The sequence below is a fragment of the Taudactylus pleione genome, unplaced genomic scaffold, assembly GCF_031769625.1.
Source record: "Taudactylus pleione unplaced genomic scaffold, aTauple2 ptg000114l, whole genome shotgun sequence".
NCBI lineage: Eukaryota > Metazoa > Chordata > Amphibia > Anura > Myobatrachidae > Taudactylus > Taudactylus pleione.
The window spans coordinates 29,116,830-29,137,673 of NW_028284516.1; the positions used below are offsets into that span (position 1 = coordinate 29,116,830).

General features: G+C 44.1%; 1 protein-coding gene across 1 annotated transcript; it reads left to right on the forward strand.

The window, feature by feature from the left end:
• The first annotated feature begins 2 nt into the window (after positions 1 to 2).
• Positions 3 to 20,628, forward strand: COPS5 (COP9 signalosome subunit 5). The gene is made up of 8 exons (XM_088471489.1): positions 3 to 284; positions 849 to 1,083; positions 5,644 to 5,772; positions 6,428 to 6,493; positions 8,758 to 8,843; positions 9,561 to 9,672; positions 17,488 to 17,636; positions 20,325 to 20,628. Exons 1-8 carry the CDS (start codon positions 145 to 147, stop codon positions 20,407 to 20,409), a joined length of 1,002 nt encoding a protein of 333 aa, XP_088327615.1. The 5' UTR covers positions 3 to 144; the 3' UTR covers positions 20,410 to 20,628.
• The last annotated feature ends 216 nt before the right edge of the window (positions 20,629 to 20,844 follow it).

Sequence of the window (20,844 nt, forward strand, 5' to 3'; positions counted from 1 at the left end):
GGGGTAATGCTTGGACGGCGCCCCTGTTCTGTCAGTGAGCTGATCCCTCTGTGAGAGGCGGTGGCTGGTGCTGCTGCCTGACATGCGCAGTGCGGGCTCCATGTACCAGCGGCCGCTGCTTGTTGTGATATCCGCTCCACTAACATGGCGGCCGGCAGCAGTGTGGCCCAGAAGACCTGGGAGCTCTCCAATAACATGCAGGAGGTGCAGAGCATCGATGAGATCTACAAGTACGATAAGAAGCAACAGCAGGAGATCCTGGCCGCCAAACCCTGGACGAAGGAGTAAGTGGGGCTGTATGGCATAGGGGGTGGCTGCATGGCATAGGGGGTGGCTGCATGACTCCTGCTGCGGGGGGCAGGTACTAGATGGGGGCAAATGGCTGGAAGCGAGGGTTAAGTTGTGTTATGTGCCAGTGACCTGGAGGGTTATGCTGTGGGTAGCTAAACTGTTCTAGTTTGTCCCTATAGTCCAGTTTAGCCACCCACAGCATAACCCTCCAGGTCCCTGACAGAAGCCAGGTGAACCAGCAGGGTTAGACTGTAACTGGTCTGGGCTGGAGTGACAACTCGGAGGCTGGAGTGACCTGCTGGTTACGTTTTGGGAGGCCATGCCAGGTGACAATGAGGAGGCTGGGGTGACCTGGAGGTTAGGTTGTGGGAGGCCATGCCATGTGACAATGAGGAGGCTGGGGGACCTGGAGGTTAGGTTTTGGGTGGCCATGCCAGGTAACAATGAGGAGGCTGGGGTGACCTGGAGGTTAGGTTGTGGGAGGCCATGCCAGGTGACAATGAGGAGGCTAGAATCTAGATGAGTAATTTGTTGCTTGTTCTGTTTTGGCTTTGCAGTCATCATTACTTCAAATATTGCAAGGTGTCAGCCCTGGCACTGCTGAAGATGGTTATGCATGCCAGGTCAGGAGGAAACCTGGAGGTGATGGGTCTGATGCTTGGAAAGGTGGACGGTGAAACCATGATTATTATGGACAGTTTTGCTTTACCAGTTGAAGGAACTGAAACCCGAGTGAATGCTCAAGCTGCTGCCTATGAATATATGGCAGCATATATAGAAAATGCAAAACAGGTATGTGAGGCCAAATCTGAATCGTTCAACCCTTCCTATTACCCCAGGCCAAGTTTTCCAGTTGTCATATTATGCCTTGAAGATATCCAAAATGGGCATAAAAGCTTTGTCCACTTTTGCACCATCCTTACCCGGACTCTGGAAACCCATCCTGATTGAGTCATCAGGGAGTGGGGAGAATAGAGATTAATATGGCTATTACTGCTTCCCAATCAGCTGCTGGAGTACATGTCTACAGAGCTAGGAATGTGAATCCTGTGCCTAGGTGTACATACATCCCTCTCCTGTCTGTGCTGTCTTCACTGCTGGTGATAAATGCAGGATCTCCATGGAAACATTCCTGCCTGACCAACACACCATGGATAAGCCCTATAAATACTTTTGGGGGCAATCCAATTCAGTGCGATGTTGAATAGCTCCTCGTGCTGAATTGAATCGCCCCCTTTTTATTTTATAGAGTGCAGTAGTCTGAGATTTGATTGTAAATTCACTAATGGTTAAAATAAGTATCTTGTTATGGTTGTATATAATGCCCTTTAGCAAATATATATGATACGATATTGTTTATTTTATGACACATCTCCGTATGTAATCCGTGATGTTGTTTTGTTACTTGTGAAAATGCCCAGGAACTTTATTGTGGTAGCTTGCTTAAAATGAGTCTCAAAGTATTGTTTAAAAATATCTGCCCTCCTGTTTAGTCAGTAGACCTGATTTGCAACCTTCACTGAATGCACAGCGCAAACCACCCTGACTTTTCATCGGGGGTCTTTGATATTCTACATTAAGGTGCTCTCGGGAGACACCCCCACAAAACTGAAGTGGAAACATTTAAAGAGGCTCAATGTGCATAGTGTAACATCACATCCATGTTCATCCTAATACCAGCTTAGACCATGGCTTTTATTGTGCTTTTTAAATGTTTTCTTATAATGTTTTATATAAATATATATAATATGGCTAACGCTGCTCCTCACCTCTATGGGGGGAATTCAAGTATGTTGCGCGCCAGCGGCCACTTGATGGCCCCCAAAGGAGTAATTCAATTATTGCTCCGTTCGGGCATGCACATCCGCTGGTGCTGACATTCCTGCTTGCAGCCCCCCGAGCTGCCGAGTAGAAATGACCGAAAAGTGACTTGTGTCAGTGGTCAAACGGGACTTTTCGTGGCCGCGCCAATGTTCCATCGTTTTGACAGTCTGCTAACTAGTGACTTAATAATGCGAGTGAGAACATTGGTGCTGTCTTTATTACATGTGCACTACTATGTGCTTCTATCTTTGTTTTTCTCTGGCAACATGCACCTGGAAATTGTTTCTTTAATATTTGTTTATATAGCGCTAGCATACTTTATATAGTACTTTCACTTGTCAACAAACACCGTAAAAAACAAGAGGGTAAAAACATATAGACAAAACTGTAAGAGGGCCCTCTTTGTAAGATTTCTACAAGAAAATAGGAGTTTGATACATGAGGTCAGTGTTCTAGTCAGAATAAGAGGGGCACTGCACCCTGCCCAACTTGTGAATGGGAAACCTGGCAGAGAGGTGTCTGCTGTGAGCAGGTCCCACTCCAGACATGACCGCAGCAGACACTCCGCTGATCGTATCACTACCTGCCTGCGCTACTCTCTGGTGGCCAGCATTTTTTTTTTCTCCCTCTGCTGGAAAGCTGCTCACGGATCTGCCCAGTTACTTAGTGGAGCACTGGACTTCAGTGCAGGGGCATGTGTTGTGGTCTAATGGTATAAGGGGAGGACTGAGCGCCAGTGAAGTGGCATGTGTGGTGGTCCGAGGGGCATTGAAATGGCATGTATTGTGGTCTGAGGGGAATTAGTTAGAGGTGTGTGAGGTTCACAGTAGATGCATAGTCTGTTCATGTAGCATGCACACACAGTTAGAGGTGCGTTTGAGGCGCACAGTAGATGCATAGTCTGTTCATGTAGCATGCACACACAGTTAGAGGTGCGTTTGAGGTGCACAGTAGATGCATAGTCTGTTCATGTAGCATGCACACAGTTAGAGGTGCGTTTTGAGGTGCACAGTAGATGCATAGTCTGTTCATGTAGCATGCACACACAGTTAGAGGGGTGTTTGAGGCGCACAATAGATGCATAGCCTCAGAAATGTTTAATGCATTGGGAATTCCCGGGCAGTGCCTGGGAGGTGGCTTACTGGACGCATGCAGGTGGTCCGTCTTATGAGTGTGTAGTGTTCATTCTAGGTTGCCGGACCTAGAGAAAGGGCACTCTGGCACTTGTCTGAAAAGGGGGTGTGGTCACAGGAAAATGGGCATGTCTTCAAGACATGCCCCCTTTTCATCACTCTTGGGTGTGTGTCCGACACTTATGTACGTGCCTGACTGCCCCCAAGTGCTCATGTCTCTGAATAGATGCCGGGCGCAGGTGCCAGGCATCCATTCACCTGCGGTAATCGCTATACTGCAATTTTCCTCACCCGTGGCACACTGCGGTTGGTAAAATACAGAAAACCATTGTAAGGACTCAGGGCTTTATTCAGAGGCGGCCGTACGGTCTGCGACCGCACGGCCGCCTCGATGTTTGTCTAGTGCTCATGCGCACGAGGGAGCCGGCTCCTTCGTGCGCATGCGTGAGACCGGCTATGACCGACAGCGCTGGTCGTAGCGGGTCTCTTTCCAAAGGGGGCGAGCTGTCGATGTTGATTGACAGCTCGCCCCGTTTGGAAGGCGGGCCAGGGGGGTGGCAGCCCAAACGGAGGCGTTCCCATGGGAACGCCTGCCATTTGGGTGAGGCCCCACTGACCTCACTAGTGATGTCAGTGGAGAGCTTCCGGCTCTGACAGAGCCAGAAGCTCTCCGGGGCTTACGACAAGTGAGACCCTACACTATGGTCTCGTCGTAAGTCCCGATGGTCGCGATGGTCAATGACCATCGCGACCATCACCCTAGCGGTCGTTAGAGCTGTGGGTGTAAACCCACAGCCTAACGACCGAAACAGAGGCGGCCGGTCAGGATGCAAGCGGCCGCCCAGTTTCTGAGCGACCGCTTGCATCCTCCGACCGCCTCTGAATGAGGGCCTCAGAGTAGAGCAGCTGTAATGTTTTGCAAGAAAATTAGTATAGCTTCTGCATTGTATGGGTGATGTGCAGATACAAGGAAGACGTCCCGATAATGAGTGCATGCATTAGTGTGTGCAGTATCTTATTTACAGTGTGTGCTATGTGTATCTTAGCTATGTAACAGGATTTGGATACAGATTGGTAGGCTTATGTAATAGCTTTTGACTTGTAGCCGCTGCGGGAACTCCTGCGAGAAATTGTGTATTTTTGAAGCTGCAGTCATTTTAAAGGCAAGACCAAGCTGGTTTTGCCATTAAAAATGATTGCTGCTTTAAAAATGCAGGAAGAATCTCAGGAGTCCCCCACAGCTGCTGCAAGTCCTAACCTATTACATAAGCCCCTGGATGTGGGAAGCAAAAAAATGAATCACTTCTGTGAAGTGCAACTGGAAGTTTTCCAATGTCCCCGTCCTTGTGCACTATTAGTCCATTTACATCATGGTGATTGCTGTGCACTTTCCCCACGGCAACAAACACACCTACAATCGGGCCCTCTCTACCCCTTTAACTTATGTAATTAAGCTCTACAATATGAATCTTGTGTTTGAACTACTGCTCAAAACTAGATGCACGTCACTTAAGGCGGGTATCCACTTGTAGATATACAAACGCGAGCACGATTACGACATTGCAATCGTGCTCTCGTTTGTATAGCTAGTGATGTGCCTAGACTGAACGTTCACTCGTTCAGTCCCGGCACATCCCTCATCCCCGCACATCCCTCATCCCCACACATGCTGAACCTGACGAGATCGTCAGGCTGACCAGCATATACGGGCGATGTCAGAAGCGACCAGCGGGCACGCGCATCACTGGTCGCTTCCGACCAAAACATGCCCGATGCATGCGCGATATGCAAGTGATTGCACGATAATGATGATGTTATCGTGCAATTGCTTGGCTAAATTGCTAAGTGGATACTCCCCTTTAGCTGTTCCCATTGACCAGTACTAAATTATGCTTCTGCCATGAATGAGGCCAAACCAAGCCCTATTTTGGCAGGAAATGAAAAGGGCGGCTCTGAGGTGGTTGGAGAATAGATGTTTTTATTTTTGTGTACTCTATTGTATCACTTTACATTTTTCAAACACTTGACATCACTACGGACACTTCTAGTTTGTAGCAGCGTCTCTCAAGAGCAGGTAGTAAACTTGTACTTGTATGTGCATTGTGCAGACTAACTAGCCACACAGGTGTACCGTGTATACTACACTATATCGGTATTGCTCATTTCACCTTTTTTTTTTTTTCCCCAAGTATGTGCCATTTTTTCTTGGACCACAAAATAGAATGTACAGTATGTTGGTAACAGAATGTATTGCGGAGCTGACAGTCGGGAAACTGAGGACCGATTCAATTTGCTCATTGATCACCTTACTTGCAGAGCTCTGAAAGATGAACAATTATAACGGCATTCCAGTAGAGGGCAGTAGGGTCTTTGACAATTATTTTCTATTCTTCAGGTTGGACGACTTGAAAATGCAATTGGCTGGTACCACAGTCATCCTGGCTATGGCTGCTGGCTTTCAGGGATTGATGTCAGCACTCAGATGCTTAATCAACAGTTCCAGGAGCCTTTTGTTGCTGTGGTGGTGAGTATTGTACTCCATATTTACATTTTTCTTTCTGTTGCTGTAAAATGACTGTCTTTAAGCTGGGTAAACATTAGGTCGACGGGTCGGCCATTTGGCTAACCCGCCGACCTATCTGACGATTGGTAAATGTATACTGCCCGATGTGTCGGGCTTGACAGCTCAAATGGGCAGCATGTATACACGCCCAGTTGAGCTTTCAATCACCGCCAGGTGCCGCAGTGTACGTGTCTCCCGTATATACCAGCAGACGGCCGATATATCTTTCAGATACGTCTGCTGTGCAGCACAGCAGATTGGATTTGTCTGTGAACGATGACGTTAAGACATATCTGCTGTACACACCAGCCGATGCACTATAGATATATCACCCGTTCAAATGAGCGGGCGATGTATCTATCAGTGTGTACCCAGCTTTACTGTAGATGTCTCGTTAACAGAAAAAGTTTTTCATTTAAGTGAGTTATCATGAATTGTATGTTTGCATTAGTATGTACTGACCCGAGGAAGATGTTTAATGTGGTGCTGTTATGCAAAACTAGCTAATGTGCGAATTACACTGCAGAAGCCTTATCCTCTTTTATAATTGTCTCTGTACCACCTCCGTGTTTTTCTTCTGTTAGGTTCTAACTATTACATTGTTGTACTTGTACAGATTGATCCCACCAGGACAATATCTGCTGGCAAAGTAAATCTTGGAGCTTTCAGAACTTATCCTAAGGTAATATATGTTAAGATCACAGTATAGTTTGTAAATTTTAATTCAAAGTAGACCGGTCACATGATTTAGTAACACACATACATATACAGTACTGTGCAAAAGTTTTAGGCAGGTGCGGAAAAGTGCTGCAAGTAAGAATGTTTTCAACATTTTTATCAATTAACAAAATGCAAAGTGAATGAACAAAAGAGAAATCTAAATCAAATCAATTTTTGGTGTGACCACCCTTTGCCTACAAAACAGCATCAATTCTTCTAGGTACACTTGCACACAGTTTTTGAAGGAACTCTGCATGGGGGTTGTTCAAACATCTTGGATAACTAACCACAGATCTTCTGTGGATATAGGCTTGCGCAAATCCTGTCTCTTCATGTAATCCCAGACAGACTTGATGATGTTGAGGTCAGGGCTCTGTGGGGGCCATATCATCACTTCCAGGGCTCCTTGTTCTTCTTTACGCTGAAGATAGTTCTTAATGACATTGGCTGTATGTTTGGGGTCGTTGTCCTGCTCTAGAATCAATTTGGAGCCAATCAGACGCCTCCCTGATGGTATTGCATGATGGATAAGTACCTGCCTGTATTCTCAGCATTGAGGACACCATTAATCCTGACCAAGGCCCTCATTCAGAGCCGTACGCTCTGAGCAGAGCGCACGCTCTGAATGAGGGCCGCCCTCCATGAAAATGGAGCGTCCTCCTGGACGCTCGTATAGCTGTGGGTCACCACCCACAGGCTATACGAGCGTGCATTTTGATGGCCGCGATGGTCGTGACCATCGCGACCATCGAATCTGCGTGCCGGAGCCTGCGGTTGAGGTTTTCAACCGCAAGCTCCGGAGTGATTTTGGCTCTATCAGAGCCAAAATCACTCCCACTGACATCACTAGTGATGTCAGTGGGCCGGCTTCTGACGAGAGGCGTTCCCGTGGGAACGCCCCCGTCAGGGAGGCACGCCCCCGGCACGCCCACCAAAGGGGGCGTGCTGTCAATCAACATCGACAGCACGCCCCCTTTGATCAGACACAACGAGCGAAGGACTTTCCTTCGCTCGTCGCGTCTGGCGCATGCGCACGACGGAGCTCCCTCCGTCGTGCGCATGCTCAGTCCAGAACATCGACCCACTTGCGAGCGGACAGCCGCTCGCGAGTGGGTCTGAATCAGGCCCCAAATCCCCAACTCCAGTTGCTGAAATGCAGCCTCAAACTTGCAAGGAACCTCCACCATTCTTTACTGTTGCCTGCAGACACTCATCATTGTACCAGTGTTAATAAACTAATGTATGTATGTATGGAGGGGGAGAGAGGGAGAGTTAACTCAGTATATTAGACCTCTCTAGCCCCCAACTGTGTATCCAAAGTCATCCACTCTAACTTGGCCAACATGAAAGTTTGTTGTTTTCTAACTGCTGGAATTAAGCAGATGATTGTTCATCAACATGTTCTAGTTATGCCTGGTACACACTGAGCGATGTGTACCAGTACGATAGTTTTGGCCGACATATCGTACCTCAGGTACACATTGGGACGAGGTAATGAATGACTGAACAATCCCTCGTTCTGTCCTTCATTACCTGCAACGGGGCCGCATGCGATATCGTTGGACATGCAGCACAGCCAACCAGACGATACCGCATGCGACCGCTGGAGTGCACATATTGGCCGTCCACACTGAGCGATGCGGCCGATATGTCGTTCTGATGCAGCAGGAAACGACATTTTGCTGGCTTAGTCTGTGTGTACTAAGCTTTAGATACATTACACCCCCTCCCTAGTAAATTTCTTTCAAAGTTGAACACTGTATAAGTTCGAATACATTAAAGCCAGTGACCGTAAACTCGGGAGTGTAAAAGTGTTATGGCGCATACATATGTAGCGATCAGCCAGCGATACGATATCGCTGGCTAATCGTCCTGCATCCTCCCTGGTCTGCTGGATGATCAATATCAATCATCCAGCACACCACCAACTGAGTGACGACTATAGCAACCCGAGATCAACGATCGCGGGTCCCTATAGTAACCTGTTCGATATCAAGCAAGTTGACCTGCATGAATGGCCGGTATCGCTATCGACCATACGTGGCCGCGCATCGATGGTGAGTTGGCAAGGACCAAAAAAATTATCAATTTGAACAATCTCGTTCAAATCGCTCAATTATATCGCTACGTGTGTATGCACCATTACTTTGTATTTTATTTTTTTGTAATTCCTATGAAGCATATTTGCTTGTCTTATATAGTTCTGTGTTTGTTTGTAAACATTAGGGGTACAAACCTCCAGATGAGGGTCCATCAGAGTACCAGACTATTCCTTTGAACAAAATAGAAGACTTTGGTGTGCATTGTAAACAGTGAGTATTTGTCATTTATCATGTTTTACAACAGAAGTTGTGTTTTACTACAGAAAAACATTCCCATATCCATTAAAATATACAGATGTGTGCTCATTCACATAGTTTTTGCATCATTTGGTGCGAGACACTTGGCGTGATTTTAGAATCATCGTCACGGCCAATTTTGCCATGTTTGTGTCTTTAGCACTGCAGCCACATACCAACATACTTGCTGTGTACTGGGGGCGTAGAACTTGCACTTTTTTTGCAATTGTGGCAGTGTAAATTTGCACGCTCTAGCGTGGCCGAGTGCAAGGCGCGTCCATGTCCTACAGTCGCTTGCCTATTGTACGCAAGGCCATTACTGTGTATGCATTACTTCGCAATGGAGTTGTGAAAATATTAACAAATGGTGAGTGAGAAAGAAGCATGTTGCTGTTAATCTTCGTTTTCATTGGTTGCCCAGTGGGGCTATTTGGTGTGAATTGAGAATAGGTGTATATGGACACATCTGTAATCTGCTGTGTTCCTTTGCTGCTGAGAGAGAAACACTGTTTGTAAATAAGAGTAGTAAAGTGACTTGTGATCATGGCAATAAAAGCCTTGTTTATGGGCACTGAACCAATGTTGTCTATTTCTATGTATACTAATAATACAATAATTATATTCTCCCTCCATACTGAGTTTCCCTTTCATTGATTTCTAAGGAAGTATTCTTCTTTTGTCCCCATTAAGGTATTATGCATTGGAGGTCACATATTTCAAATCTTCTCTTGACCGCAAGTTACTGGAGCTTCTGTGGAATAAGTACTGGGTGAATACACTAAGCTCTTCCAGTCTTTTAACTGTAAGTAACACACATGGTAAATCATACTTACCTCATTTAAGTTTAACAAATTGCTCTACCCACAGACTTGAACAACAGTGTGTTAATGAATTGGGGAAAGATTTGAACAAGTGTACTCTGATTGCCTTTGGTAACATGCATCTAAAATATACATGCTTGCTTGTTTTGGCTGTGTATGCAAGAAAGACTCCTCCCTTTTCTTCAGCACAACTGCAGGTAATATCCTGCAGACACAGGGATCATTAATCTGTATGCTATTTGTGGATGCTTCACATGGGCAACAGTGAAACGTGACCAGGGACTTAGGTCCTGATTCAGAGCCAGACGCTCTGAAAGAGCGCTCGCTCTGAATCAGGGCATGTTTTTTTTGGGAGCGGCCTCCCGGCCGCTCGCATAGCTGTGGGTGCCACCCACAGCTATTGCAAGCGGCCAGGATGATGGTCACGACCATCGGGCTTGCGACGAGACCCTCGTGGTGGGGTCTCATGGCCGCAAGCCCCAAAGAGCTTCTGGCTCTAATAGAGCCGGAAGCTCTCCCACTGACATCACTGGTGATGTCAGTGGGGCCGCCCACAAACGGCAGGCGTTCGCATGGGAACACCTCCGTTTGTGAAGCCACCCCCCCACGCCTCGCCTCGAAACCAGTGCGAGCTGTCGATCAAAATCGACAGCCGCCCCCTTTTGGTGCGAGACCCGGAGCGATGGAGCGCCCGTCACTAGCCGGGTCTCGCGCATGCGCACTTTCGGAGCTGGCTCCAGCGTGCGCATGCCCAGTGGCCTAACATCGGTCTGAATCAGGCCCTTAGTGCTGACAAATATTGTGTGAAATATGTTAGTATTACCTGTGTGGAGAACACACACCAACAATTGGTACCAATGGTTTCTAGGTCTATAGCTTCTTACCATTGTATGTATAAATGGAATGCAGTGCGATAAAATGGCCCTACTCTGGCTGTAATGAAGTCTAGTAAAACTATGCAATAAAGTTTTTCATGGACTTAATAAACATTGTTACAGATGTTAGTCGAGCAATCTCTGGCTTTTTCTTATGAACTTATTTATATAACGCTCACACATTACCCAGTGCTTGTGCATTGAATATTTCTGTCATTCATATCAGTCCCTGCACCACTGGAGCTTACAATCTATATTTGCAGACAAATGCCTATGGTAGGACTATTTTGTTTTCTTTTCTGAAGCCAGGTAACAGAATATTTTTGGATTGTGGGAGGAAAGTGGAGCAGCAGAGGAAAACCCATGCAAACCCAGGGAGAACATACAGACTCCGCACAGATAGGGCCCTGTCAGGAATGAAACTAATGACACAAGTGCTGAGATAGCAAAACAATCCATTAAGTCGCCGTCCTGCTCACTTATTGAACTGCAAGTCCCAATATATCCAGAAGTCATGTGACAGATTTTTTAGCCTGCCCTAAATGGTTTAATACAGTCCAATATTCAGCCTTTATGATGTAATTATTTATACACAGTATAAAAAAAAAAGTCCCTGGTAGGCGTCTGTCTGTTTTGTTCGGTCTAACTTCGAGAACCACTGGACAGATTTTGATGCAGTTTTCACTAGTCTATGGAGCATTTGTTGAGGAAGGTTTAGGTGTATGAAACATTCATGTATGGCAAAATGGAGCCGAGCAGTGACTATTTTAATGAAGCAAGTTGTTGAAAAAACAGACGTCCGAGAGTTTCTTGGCTTACACTGCCTAAACCGTTAAAGATATATCACAACGATGGACTTTATTTTATGCCATGTAGAGATTGATACATATTATCTGTTTTCACCGGAAAATATCATGTAATCCCTTTTTACTGATAGAAAATTTAAGTTTTTCCCTTTTTTTACTGTTCCCATTTCATTTATGTGAAAACCGATTCTTTAATTTCAAACGAGACCAATTCCCGGTAAGAGCCTGCTTTGGCATGGCCATAAATAAAACACAGGGACAAATCCTTAATGTGGCTGAAGTTCATTTAAGTGGAGACTGTTTTTCTCATGGACTATTTTATGTGGCCCTTTTGCGTGCCACGTCAAAACTACATTTTTATTTTATTTTTTTGTTGACTGCAGGGGGAAAAACTACTAATGTTGTCTACAAGGCAATCTTATAAGACCTAGTTTTTAAAATACATACTTGAAAAACTTGAACACTATTAACGATTTGTTTATCTTGAACCATATATGGTAAAAAATGTTTCTTCATTGCTACATAATTATATAGAACTCTGAATGAAATTCTGCCGACAATCAACTAACACAACAGAAAATGTATATCTGTATATGAATTGTAAAACTTTTTTAGTGACTAAGGTCCTATTGACATTTGGGTGGGCTCGCGATGCTTTAGAGTCCATATGCCCTACAATCTTAAATGAAACGTTAATAAAAAGGTACGTTTTAAATTATACCCTATGTTCACACATCTTTGTTAATTAATACATCTAATCAATGAGTGCTCCCCAAAAAAGGAATTTCTTGTCTGTTTATCCCTTGCTAAAATATTTTCTGTAATAAAATAACCCAACAAGTTGTATTTCCCCATTCCTTGGATCAGTTACTGAAGTGTGAGTGTGTGGTCACCTTGCTGTATGTAACAGAAGGTGTCTCAGCTGCCTCGGACAAGGCTTTATTCATGTTACAGCCACACCAGGGAGGCAGGAAGTGCATTTCCCCTGCTACACGGAATCTGGATGGCTCATGGCATGTCGGCATTCACTGTACTTGCAGCATGTGCCATGGGACAGTTATCAGGTCAATGGCCCAACTCATTATTACTGACCTTGGCTGTAGCCTAGAGCACAGATTTATTTTTTTACCACGTTCCAACATTCTCTATTTCTATGCTTGTGTTTTGACAGAATAGTGATCTTTGGCGACTCCACATGATGATAACCTGAGAAACCATTCACATGAAATCAGAGTTAATAGCCTTTGTTTATCGCTGACTTTTTGAATGATCATTATTCATGGTTCCTTTTTTATATTTGTAACCTCTTCTCTTATTTGTAAAGAATGGTTCACTAAATTTAATCCCTTACCTTACTGCTGTAATTGCAGAAATATGTAATCTCTGCATGAATTTAAGTGTTTCCTCCCACTCCCAAGTTTTGAGTTCTCTCCTTTAGAGAAATACTAAACCTAAGATGTTAATTAGTCCAGTGTCATAAACTTTCTTTCAACATGTACAAAGATATGCACAGAAAATCCCATAACTAGACAGGAGGTGAGATGTTTAATGCAGAAAATGTTCTCCACCTAACTGTAACATATCAGTGCCGTGCAGTGAGGGCAATGTCTAGGGATGCACACTTGGCGATGGGTCTGAATGCTGGGAGCCTGTCTCACCTCCTACTCATTGTAACTCTCCCCTCACTACACGAAGCTTCAGTGTCCATTGGTTCTCCTACCTGCATCACTGTGTCTTCTCTTGCTGCTGCTGACTGATCTCTGATCTCTATAAACACACTTACTGGTCACATGAGACAACCAAGGTGTCAAACAGTGCTCAAGGCATGCCCCCCATACTCAGAGGCATGCCTCTATTAACTCTTTATGTGCAGCCTACTGCCTGTGGTGTTGCCCCACCCCCATCTCTGCAAGCACTGTCTGACTATACAGAAGCGAGGATGATGCTGCCACATCTCTCGTCTCCCTGCAGTCCCAGGGAGCTCAACAAATCTGGTGAGATTGACTATAAAAATGATTACAATAAACAAAGAAGATGTTTAGAAGTTATAAATATCATCTTTGTATAATTCTAATAATTTTTATATCAAATCTCAGGAGTATGACAGGGGTGGCTCTGTCTACCCTGACTGCATGTCCCTGCAACATATAGTCCTCTTGTTTACAAGTCAGTGATGCCACAGTCTCATAAATAACTAAACTGTTCCATAACCTGGAAAAATAAGTACTACCAGTGATTAGAGGCATTGCGTTCTGAGGGCCTGATTAAGAGCCGGACGCTCTGACAGAGCGCTCGCTCTGAATCAGGCCGGCCCTCTGGTTTTGCAGAACGGCCTCCTGGTCGCTCGCATAGCTGTGGGTGACCGCCCACAGCTATAGCGAGCGGCCATGATGATGGTTGCGATGGTCAAGACCATCGCGACCATCGGGCTTGCGACGAGACCCTTGTGGTAGGGTCTCGTTGCCGCAAGCCCAAGAGTGCTTTCGGCTCAAACAGAACCTAAAGCTCTCCCACTGACATCACTTGTGATGTCAGTGGGGCCGGCCCCAGACGGTAGGCGTTCCCATGACAGCACGCCCCTTTTGGTACGAGACCTGGAGCGACTGCCCGTCGCTATCCAGGTCTCGTCATGCGCACTGTGCCACCATCGACCCGCTTGCGAGTGCATAGCGCTCGCGAGCGGGTCTGAATCAGGCCCTGAGTTCTAAACTTCTGACACTTGCACACAAACAGACTGCTAGGACTTTTTACTTCAGAGTTGCATGTTTTTTTTTTTTTTTTTTTTTTTAACCTTTTATATGCAGAGCAGTGACCAGGTCCCTTTATGGCAGGTGGATGTGTCGTAGTTTCGTGTCAGCACTTGCCACTGGTAATCTTAGTGGCTTGTGTCATCGGAGCAATCAGTAACTGGACTCCAATAACCCTAACTGCCTGTTTTAGTGCAGCACATATAGTAAGGAGCTTTTGTTTTCTGTTGTATTTTTGAGGGTATAACATCACAGGGAACTCCTCTAAATAAGCATTTGTGTCCAAAGATTCTATGAGCAAATAGGACATCATTGACTGAGTAAGCAGCTGTCTTGCCAACCAAGTAAAGGTAGAAATGCTGGATCTTGCGGAAGTATATCAGAATCTTAATGGGAACGAAGCCTAAAACAAAAGTTGTTTTTTTTCTTTTTTTATTTTAACTAGGTGATTTATATATATAATAAAATGCATCTCATGAGTATCCATTTATTGATTACTGTATAAGATATTTAGAGGGGTATTCAATATGAAAGGTTAACTTCCCTGGCGAAGTTAACGTTTCATATCGGAGTTTTTTTCTGCGTAAAGGTATGGTGTGCGCTCCCGCTTATCCCCGTATTCAATATAAAATTAACGAAAACGGGAAACTCCGAAGTTGGATTTGCGTAAAGTTACGAATTTTTCCTTAAAATAATTGTAAGACCCCCCTAAAGTTGTAAAAACATGGGGAAACACTATGGGTACCCCCGTTTTAGCCTTTAATTGAAAGTCGGGGATTTAAATAGCCGCAGCAGGTGTTTTTTTCCCCGACATTGAATAAGTGATGCAGAAGAGCACTTGGGTTATTTTTTTCATTTTTATAAGTGGTCACATCAAATTTGGGGTACATGAAAATGGGTACTAGCATATTTTGATGTCCCTAAAGTAAGTTTTTAAAAAATTCTGCATTTGTGCACCTGCCGCTATAATTCTATTCTAGAAAACACCTGCCGCATACATGCAGAATAGCCCTGAACCTATTTCCCTATTGTTTAACAATTTTTTCCCTTTTTTTTTATTTTTTATTTTTTTTTTGCACCCCAATTTTTAAATAAATTTTTTGGGGTGTCCCTATTTTTTTTTTAAACTTTTTTTGACACAGTTCTTTTTTAAATGTCAATCTCAGTGGTGCAGGCTATTTTTTTTAAGCCTGCACCCTTAAACCCCAATTCTGCACTTTTTGTCGACACCTATTCAATGGTGAAAAGTTATCACCATTTTTTATCAAAGACTTTTCAAAACTGCGATAAGTCTTTGAAATTGAATACGGTGTAAAACTAAAACAAGTGATATTAACGCAAAAAACGATGTTATCGCAGCCATATTGAATACCCCTATTAGTTGGTTAACCTGTGCCCTTTTATCACCCATTTTATTTTAATCTATAGGTACCAACAAACATGTTAGTTTATGTGCTTAAATAGCTCGCCAAGCCCATACAACTATAGCTAGCTGCTTCTGTTCTCCTAAAGGGTTCTATAAACAAAAAGCTGCCGCTTAATCAGAAGAATAAAGCCCCCCTCTTTTTATTCCCAAATATTCAGTGAATAATGTACACTTGGGCAACTTTTTGGAATAAACCTCCCGGGGAAGATTTTTTGAGACTTTTTGGATTTTCATGTATAATTGATATAACATTGGGACCACGGGGAGGATGTTCTGCAATAGGCCTGCACCAGTTATGCATGTGAAGATGATTGAAAAGCTGGGCTTCATCTTAGACTCTGCTTGTTGCTCTTCTACATTCCAGCAACGCTGCATCTCTGTCCCACTGTGTGTACAAGTGAAGTGGTTTGGGGCATTCCGGTACTTGGACAATTGCAGCTTGTGTGGCCAACCTAAACCTCCAACTGGAAGAAAGGCTGAGCGTAAACATTCCACACAGTGTATGTGTATGGGCCGCTCGCTACCTGTAAGGGCTGGTAAACACTGGTAATCCTTTTCAGTTCCCTGCCTGCGCCTCTTGGCCTCCTACATTGGAGTGCCTCGGTGTGCTCAGACAAACCAAACAAAATTAGTGATTTGCAAAAGGCAAATGTTCTGCTGAGCCCTAAAGGAGAGACTGCGGCATTAAGATCTATGTTTACTGAGGCTGTTGTGGTCACTGCAAATGGTTCTAGGCTTGCTGAGTGATTGCATTACTGATCTTGGTGAGATTGATACTTGTTAAATAGCATGTGTTTACCAATGCTTTTTAACCCACCTAGTGTATACGAATTTCTAGGTAAACAAGGCTACTTATTTTTCGGAAATCAGCAAAACCCACACGTACCCATGTCATTTTTATGACACATCAATATTTAACATTTTATATGCACACCAGTGACGTGGATATATGTAAAGGATATGCTTATATTTGGAGACTAGTGATGTCACAGGTGCCGTGCGATTGTTGTCAAATTGTTTTCTCTCTAATTGAAACTTGTGTAGTTCAAGATATAAAGTTTTCCTCTACTATAGATTCTTACAGTAAAGGGCACATTATTCCAGAATGTATTTATAGAATGTCTAATTTTTGACAATAAAATTGTGCCCTTGTGATTGCTGATGAACATGAAAACATTTTAAGCCATAAATAAATCAAACCCAGTGCATAACCAAGTAAAAATGATGGGTAATATAAGCTAATCCTTTTTTGGCTCTTCACCCAGTAAGGGAATCGGTATATATAAAAAAAACAAAAACAAATGGAGGGTACAAGGAAGTGTAGTTTATTAAAGGTGCATATATGGAAAAATTATAGGTTGTGACTTTGCAAATGTCCCATAGGGATTCTGGATGGATTTGTCTGGAAACTGTGATATGGTTATGGAGTAATGCTGGGTACCAGTCGAGCTGACATATTGTACTGGTACACATCGCTAAGTGTGTACCCAGCGTAACTCTTCAATGGACCTTTTAATGGAATATAAGTGATTCCTCTAGGCCTGCGGTATTCAACATGCGGCCCTCCAGCTGCTGTGGAACTACACATGCCAGCATACCCTGCCACAGATTTGTTATTACGGCATGCTATAAGTGGCAGAGCATGCTGGGATCTGTAGTTCGTCAGCAGCTGGGGGGCTGCATGTTTAAAACCTTGTCCAGAGAGTACCTATCTGAAGTACCATCTTATTGGTGGTTTAGAGTGGTGATGCTTTGCGCCATATAAGGTAAAGGGAATATTTGATGAACATAATTTATATGTATTAACAGCTCCCTCTTCCTCCACCCATCTACCTGTACATTCTTCTGGGATAAACAGACTCTTTAATGATAGTTTTTGGTAGATAGATTTTGTTATATGTTCATCCAATGCTTATATATTTTTGTTGCTTCATCTCCCTAGAATGCCGACTACACAACAGGACAAGTATTTGACTTGTCTGAAAAACTAGAGCAATCTGAAGCCCAGCTTGGCCGTGGAAGTTTTATGCTTGGATTAGAAACACATGATAGAAAGTCTGAAGACAAACTTGCCAAAGCTACAAGAGACAGGTATGCTATATAATTGGCGTCTTTGACAAACAAGGTCATAGCCTGTATTTATTGCGTGATGTGATTTACTGAAGCCAGAACTGAACAGGTTTCTAGGCACGGTTGCTGATATGTAGTCTGCGTCCATTTTCTCCCCCCTCACTTTGTTTGAAAACTTAGAAGGATAATTTTGACCCCATTGGACACATTGCATCTTACACTATTAGTAAATACCATATAAATGACCTTGATTTTGAACTTGGCACTGTGTGGAGTTTGTATGTTCTCCAAGTGTTTGTTCTGCAGTTTAAAACCAAAGTCCAAAAACTTGCTGGCTGGTTAATTGCCTTCTGACAAAAGGGAGTCTAGTAGTTTTTTACAGTGGAGTTCTAGTTACTACTTATACAATAAATGCGTTGACAATATGATTACGATAATGGGCACTCATTTGTGTGTAATACATAGTGTTCATTCTAGGTCCGGCGCGGGGCAGGGCCCCGGACCGTAGAAAGGACACTCCCCAGTACCCGAAAGGGGGTGGTCACGATAAGACACGCCCAGTTTTCATTACTTTTGGGGGCACTTGCACAGATGCTGGGCTTCCCCAAGCTCTTAACTTACTGTGAATAGATGCCGTGCGCAGGTTGTTTTAGCAGAGCGATCCATAAGGGCAAAAAACATTCTGCCATTTTGAAATCAGGCAGGGCACGGCGCCCCCCATAAAACAGCCTAGCGGGAATGCTAATACACACTGTAAAATCATGAACTTCCTGATATATACTGTAATCTATAAAATACAGAGAACTACTATTGAATTTTTTGTCATACTGATAGAGGTATGCACAGAAAATAGCGCTGGACGCCCTAGAGGCACAATACACTATAAACATTTGGTCAGCTAACTGATCATCAGGCTCGCCAAGAGGGGTGCGGGTACTACTTTCATGGGGGCGACTGGAGGGGCCCAGCAGGAGCCCATGATAGTAGCACATTTGGCAGGGATAGAGAGGAGACTGCTGCTCAGCAGCAATATGCCCACTGGCCAAGGGGGTACAAATATATCCCCCTTTCCCAGCTTGCTGCGGAATTGGTATGATATCCCGGCTGCCGCATGGCCGGGAGTTCGAATCCCGGCAGCGGCAGCCCGACAAACCAGCAGAGCCCAGCAGCGGAAGGCCGACAGCGCTGGAAATCCCGATCGTGGTAAGGTAAGTATTAACTAATCTAACCCCCCCCAAACCCTCACCCTCCTTAGGGGTGCCTAACCTGCCCCCCCTGTGCCTAACCCTAAGTCCCCCCCGGGGGTGCCTAACCCTCCCTCTCCCTAGCCTAACCCTAACACTCCCGGGGGGTGCCTAACCCTATGTCCCCCCCGGGTACTTCGTCGCGATCTACCTGCAGGAGCTCCACGAGCTACTGGTAGAATGTGTTCGATGTTATGACCAGGCCTGCCCAAGAGGGTCCATTAACACTGAAGGGAAGTGGCATTAGGTATGGCTATATGAAGGTGCTGTGACCCTACTCAATTTGAGGCAGTGTAGAGGTCCATAATTCTCTATTTATAGGAATGAACTGCTCAATAATCGGACAATTTAATTTTACTTAATAGATTTGCATATATCTAGATAGAGACCAAACTCCTCCTAACTGCAGTCTCTGCCCTCTTCTCCCTATTGTATCCACCAGCCGGACTTTCTGCCGCTGGTTCATCGCTAGTTTTGCCTCTGGTAAAGTATCGCGCTCGTCCCCGCTATTCGCCGCCTTCAATTGCAAAGGACGCGAGAACGCGTCCCGGCAAAACTCAAACAGGCAAAGTCCTGTCAGATTTGGGGAAATCGGACTGACACCCCCCAAAAGATGCACTGACATGGGGATCACTATAGATACCCCCGAATAGCCCTGCTCAAGGTATTTGAGGTGCTGAAATGCTCTCAATTGCTGCTAATTAGCTTCTTTGCACAAGTGGTCAAGAATAGCATTTAGCAGTGTTTTTTGGCTAAAATAAGTAGTCCCAGCAAATTTGGGGTACATGACAATGGGTGCAAGCATGGTTAAAAATCGCTAAAATTTATTCTTTAAAAAACATACCTTCTGCAAACAAAAAAGCACCTGGGGCATACTTGGGGGACCCCCTGGAGTCTATTTCACTAGTTTTTAAGTTTGTCCCCCAACTTTGTTTTTTTTTTTTTTTATCCTCCCTCAAAACAAAAGTACTTTTTGGGGTGCTCTAAAGTATTTAATTTTTTGGGACGCAGGTTACCTTTTGGGGGACTGTCCCAAGGATGCAGGGGGGTTTCCGCAAACTTTGCACTTCAAACCCCCAATTCTGCAAATTTTTCTGCCTCCTTTCAGAGGCGAATCTTTCCCGCTGGTTACAAGACGCAGACTTTTTGCACCGGCGAAAACTTTATGCAATTGAATACGGGAAAAAGTACTCGCCTGGTGAAATTACATCACCGGCGAGAACTTTTCGCCGGCAATTGAATTAAAGTTAATATATAAAAAAAAAGTGTCGGGCACTCTTTATTCCAATATATTGGTTAGTACATGTCCAAAATACATTGCTTTACTGGTTTACCATGTTGTGTAACACCAGGCAGGGTTGTTAGTATGCACAAAGCTGCTGTCAGTATGCATTTGTCTGCAATGTGGAGATTGAAGATTAATTTAATAGAAGTAATGCTTTGTTTTTTTTATTGTATTTTTCAGCTGCAAAACGACAATTGAAGCAATCCATGGCTTGATGTCACAAGTGATTAAGGATAAACTGTTTAACCAGATTAACACTTCTTAGACTTTTAACCATTTATAAGAATACGATGTTATTTGGCTTGTTCTCAGATGTTTCATGTGTCCATAAGTTGCTTCTTTTATGCGGAAGCTGTAAATGTTGTAAGGTAGCACTTTTCCCTTGTCTCAGGAAAGCATATGACATGTATTGCAACTTTTGAACAATAACTAAATGTTGTAAATTTGGTCGCTTTCTGGGTGAATTAAACCACAGTTAAAACTATTCATGGCTTTGTTTTATTTATATTTTTGTAAGGATATTGTTGGGCAATAATCCAGTTTATCTGACTGTACAAGCATCTGACAGATTTATTTTATTACGTTAAGTTACATAGCCCTTTATTGAGCTCATCTACAAACATTTAGGTTTCTGCAGTTCCCACACTGTCTACGATTCAATTACAGTATATCGGTTTCTTTGTAACATTGTATTTGTATT